At 59.9% G+C, this 2,879-nt stretch overlaps 1 protein-coding gene across 1 annotated transcript in view; it reads left to right on the top strand.

Moving 5' to 3' along the window:
* The window catches only part of SLC26A11 (solute carrier family 26 (anion exchanger), member 11), a 15,786-nt gene extending 13,342 nt beyond the window's left edge, over window positions 1–2,444 (top strand). The window contains exons 14-17 of the mRNA XM_006886328.1: window positions 227–326; window positions 793–926; window positions 1,647–1,719; window positions 2,353–2,444. Coding sequence (XP_006886390.1) covers window positions 227–326; window positions 793–926; window positions 1,647–1,719; window positions 2,353–2,444 — 399 coding nt within the window. The remainder of the gene's footprint in view (window positions 1–226; window positions 327–792; window positions 927–1,646; window positions 1,720–2,352) is intronic.
* The last annotated feature ends 435 nt before the right edge of the window (window positions 2,445–2,879 follow it).

The following is a 2,879-nucleotide window of genomic DNA, read 5'->3' as shown; positions in this document are numbered from 1 at the left end:
GGCCGTCACCCAGGCCGCTGGGGCAGGGATGAGGCAGACTAGGGCATGCACCGTCGGCACCCACGGTCACTGGTTTGCCAAACCCTCATTGCTGTCCTGCTGTGCCCTGGCCAGCTGTCTGCTCCTTGTCCTCGGGGTGCTGGTTCAGGGGAGGCTGTGTGAGCAGACAGACCTGCAGACAGGTCCTCCCTGGACTCACTCTGACCCCTACACCTGCCACCCCCAGGTGTCTGAGGGGCAGGTGCTTGTCCTGCAGCCGGCCAGTGGCCTGCACTTCCCGGCGGTGGAGACCTTGCGGGCGGCCCTGCTCAGCCGGGCTCTGGAAGGTATGAGGAGCAGGGTGGTGGGGCTCTGTGTCCATCTGTTCTCCATGGCCTGGCTCTCGCTGGCTGGGAGCCCCATCATGTGGTGACCTCGTAGGCAGGTTCTGAGGATGGGAATTGTTCTAGAAGCTGACCGCTGCGTTTTCTCCTCTGGAGAAGTTGGTGGGTTAGCTCTGAGGTGCTTCATCCACAGCTCAGCCAGGGCTCTCGCTGGCCGGCACTGGCTGACGCTGGCCAATGAGGCCCTGACTCTGGCCTGAAGGGTTTTGAGGTGTCTCTGGTGACACTCCCAACAGCCACCCTGTCAGGGTCTGCACCCAGGGTGGCAAATCAGTGTAGCCCTGCTTTGTCCCTAAGGGGATGTGCTGGGGTCCCAGGAGGGCCGAGGCCTGTCACTGGTGTGAGTGACTGTCCCCAGTGCTGTCACCTTGCCACCTCCCTCGTGCTGACTCTTGGGCTGTCCCCACAGTGTCGCTCCCACGCAGTGCCATCCTGGACTGCACGCATGTCTGCAGCGTGGACTACACAGTGGTGCTGGGACTGGGTGAGCTGCTGGAGGACTTCCGGCAGCGGGGCGTGGACCTGGCCTTCATCGGCCTGCAGGTAGGGGCGCAGGGACGGGGTGTGTGTGTGTGTGTGTGTGTGTGTGTCTCTGGCTGGGAGGGAGGGGTGTGGGTCCACTGCGCTCAGGCCATCCTGGTGACCCACCGTCCCTGGGTGGGCTGCCCGCACCTGCAGAGTAGGGAGGGGGTAGAGGGCATCCTAGCCCAGGCAGTCACTGCTGCCCTTCACCCCACTCTGGACTGTGGGGAGGGTCGTACAGTCACAAATACAAGAAAGTGCAGCGGACCTCTGAAGGGGAAGGATGTGGATGGGGGGACAGGTAGATCACAGACTTATTAATCCTGAAGGATTGAGAGAAGACTCAACGTTGGGGTAGGCGCTGAGCATCAGGGTGTGGACAGGACATTGTGGGCCTGGTCAGGACAGAGTTTGGGGGCAGAGACTGTGTGAGGCGTGGCCTCAACTTTGTGCATGTAGCTTCAGCATTGTGGGTGTGGTCTAAAACCTCAAAGGCGGTTGGAACAAGGGGCCACAGAGCAGCAGTGACACGGGACACTCCGACTTTTCAAGGGCAGTGTGGGGCTGGTGGGATCAGCATGACCTGGGCACAGAGACAGAAGGACAGAGGGCCCCTTACCAGGACTCACTGAGGCGCAGTGTGATGCAGGGGCCCCCTGCACGTGGGCTCAGTGGTGGAGTTAGGAGGCCATGTGTCAGTGGCATGGCCGCTGCCCTGGAATTCACGATGTCACCCACCAGGCTCCTGTGCTGCGTGTCCTGCGCTCTGCGGACCTGAAGGGCCTCCGTTACTTCTCCACTCTTGAAGAAGCAGGTTGGTGCCGGTGGAATGGGGAGCGGGCCACACCCGAAGCTGAGCAGGGGGGCCGGGCAGGGTTCTGAGCTACATGGTCACCTGTGGTTGGAGCTAGGCTCCGTGTGTGAGGACGGACACGAGCCACTGGGTCTGACTGAATCATGGGCCCTGTGTGTCCTGCCACACCCAGCCCAGTGCTAGTCACCCCTTCGGTGAGGGGGAGGGAGGGCTGTGAGAGCAGACAGCCAGCAGGCGGGACATGTTCTCCCCAGAAGGTCCCCTCTTGCCTCCGAGTAACCCCTGCTCACATGTCCACCACCATGAGGTAGTTTGTTCCATTCTAGAAACTCATAGAATTGGAATCGTAAAAGTCCTTTCTGTTTCCAGCTCCTTCGGCTCAGCCTGATGCATGAGCTCATGGCCTGTGGTGTTGGTGGGCAGTGGGAAGATGGGTGGGCCCTTGGAGGGGACCGTGGAGCATCATGTGGGGCTGAGAAGGGGGCACTGGTATCACAGGGACAGTGATGATCCCCTGCAAAGAGCTGGGGTTACCTCTGCCCTCCCTGCATGGGGATCCTGAAGTGCCCATGTCCCCCGTGCTGGTCTGTCCATGCTGCTTCTCATGCGTGAATGTCTCCTGTGTCCCCTCAGAGCAGTACCTAAGGCAGGAACCAGGGCCCCAGCCCTACAACACCAGCGAAGACACAGTTCCAGAAGCCAAGGTGGCCCTGTTGAAGGCTTAGCGTTGAGGAGTCTCGCGAAGGTGCCAGTCACTGTGATGCCGATTCTCAAAGCTGCAGACTCACTTGGCATAACGGCTGAAGGGGAGGACTGCACGCATCAGGGGGGTGGGGACAGCTCCTTCCTGCTCGCCCTCTTTGTCCAAGGGGTCCGAGAGCACCTTCTGGAAGCCTGTGAGCACACTGGGTCAAGGCCTCTGGGATGGCCGGGAAGCACGTCCTGCACCATGTCCTTCCAGGGCCCAAGTTCTCGGTCAAGCAGGCCAGGAAGGAACTGGGGAGGACATGGCATCTGAGAAGTGGTGTCTGATCTCGGTGACAGTGTCTCTGCTATTGTCGCAGAGGAAACCAAGATGGACCAAACGCCTTCAAGTCTATTTAAAGATATTTTGTCGCTTATTTCAAATTTGAAAAAGTAATAGCTTTGGTGTTTTGTAA

The sequence above is a fragment of the Elephantulus edwardii genome, unplaced genomic scaffold, assembly GCF_000299155.1.
Source record: "Elephantulus edwardii isolate Elephantulus edwardi_28Jun2011 unplaced genomic scaffold, EleEdw1.0 scaffold00048, whole genome shotgun sequence".
Lineage (NCBI taxonomy): Eukaryota > Metazoa > Chordata > Mammalia > Macroscelidea > Macroscelididae > Elephantulus > Elephantulus edwardii.
The sequence above is the reverse complement of the archived record's forward strand: the minus strand, read 5'-3'. Positions and strand labels throughout refer to the sequence as shown.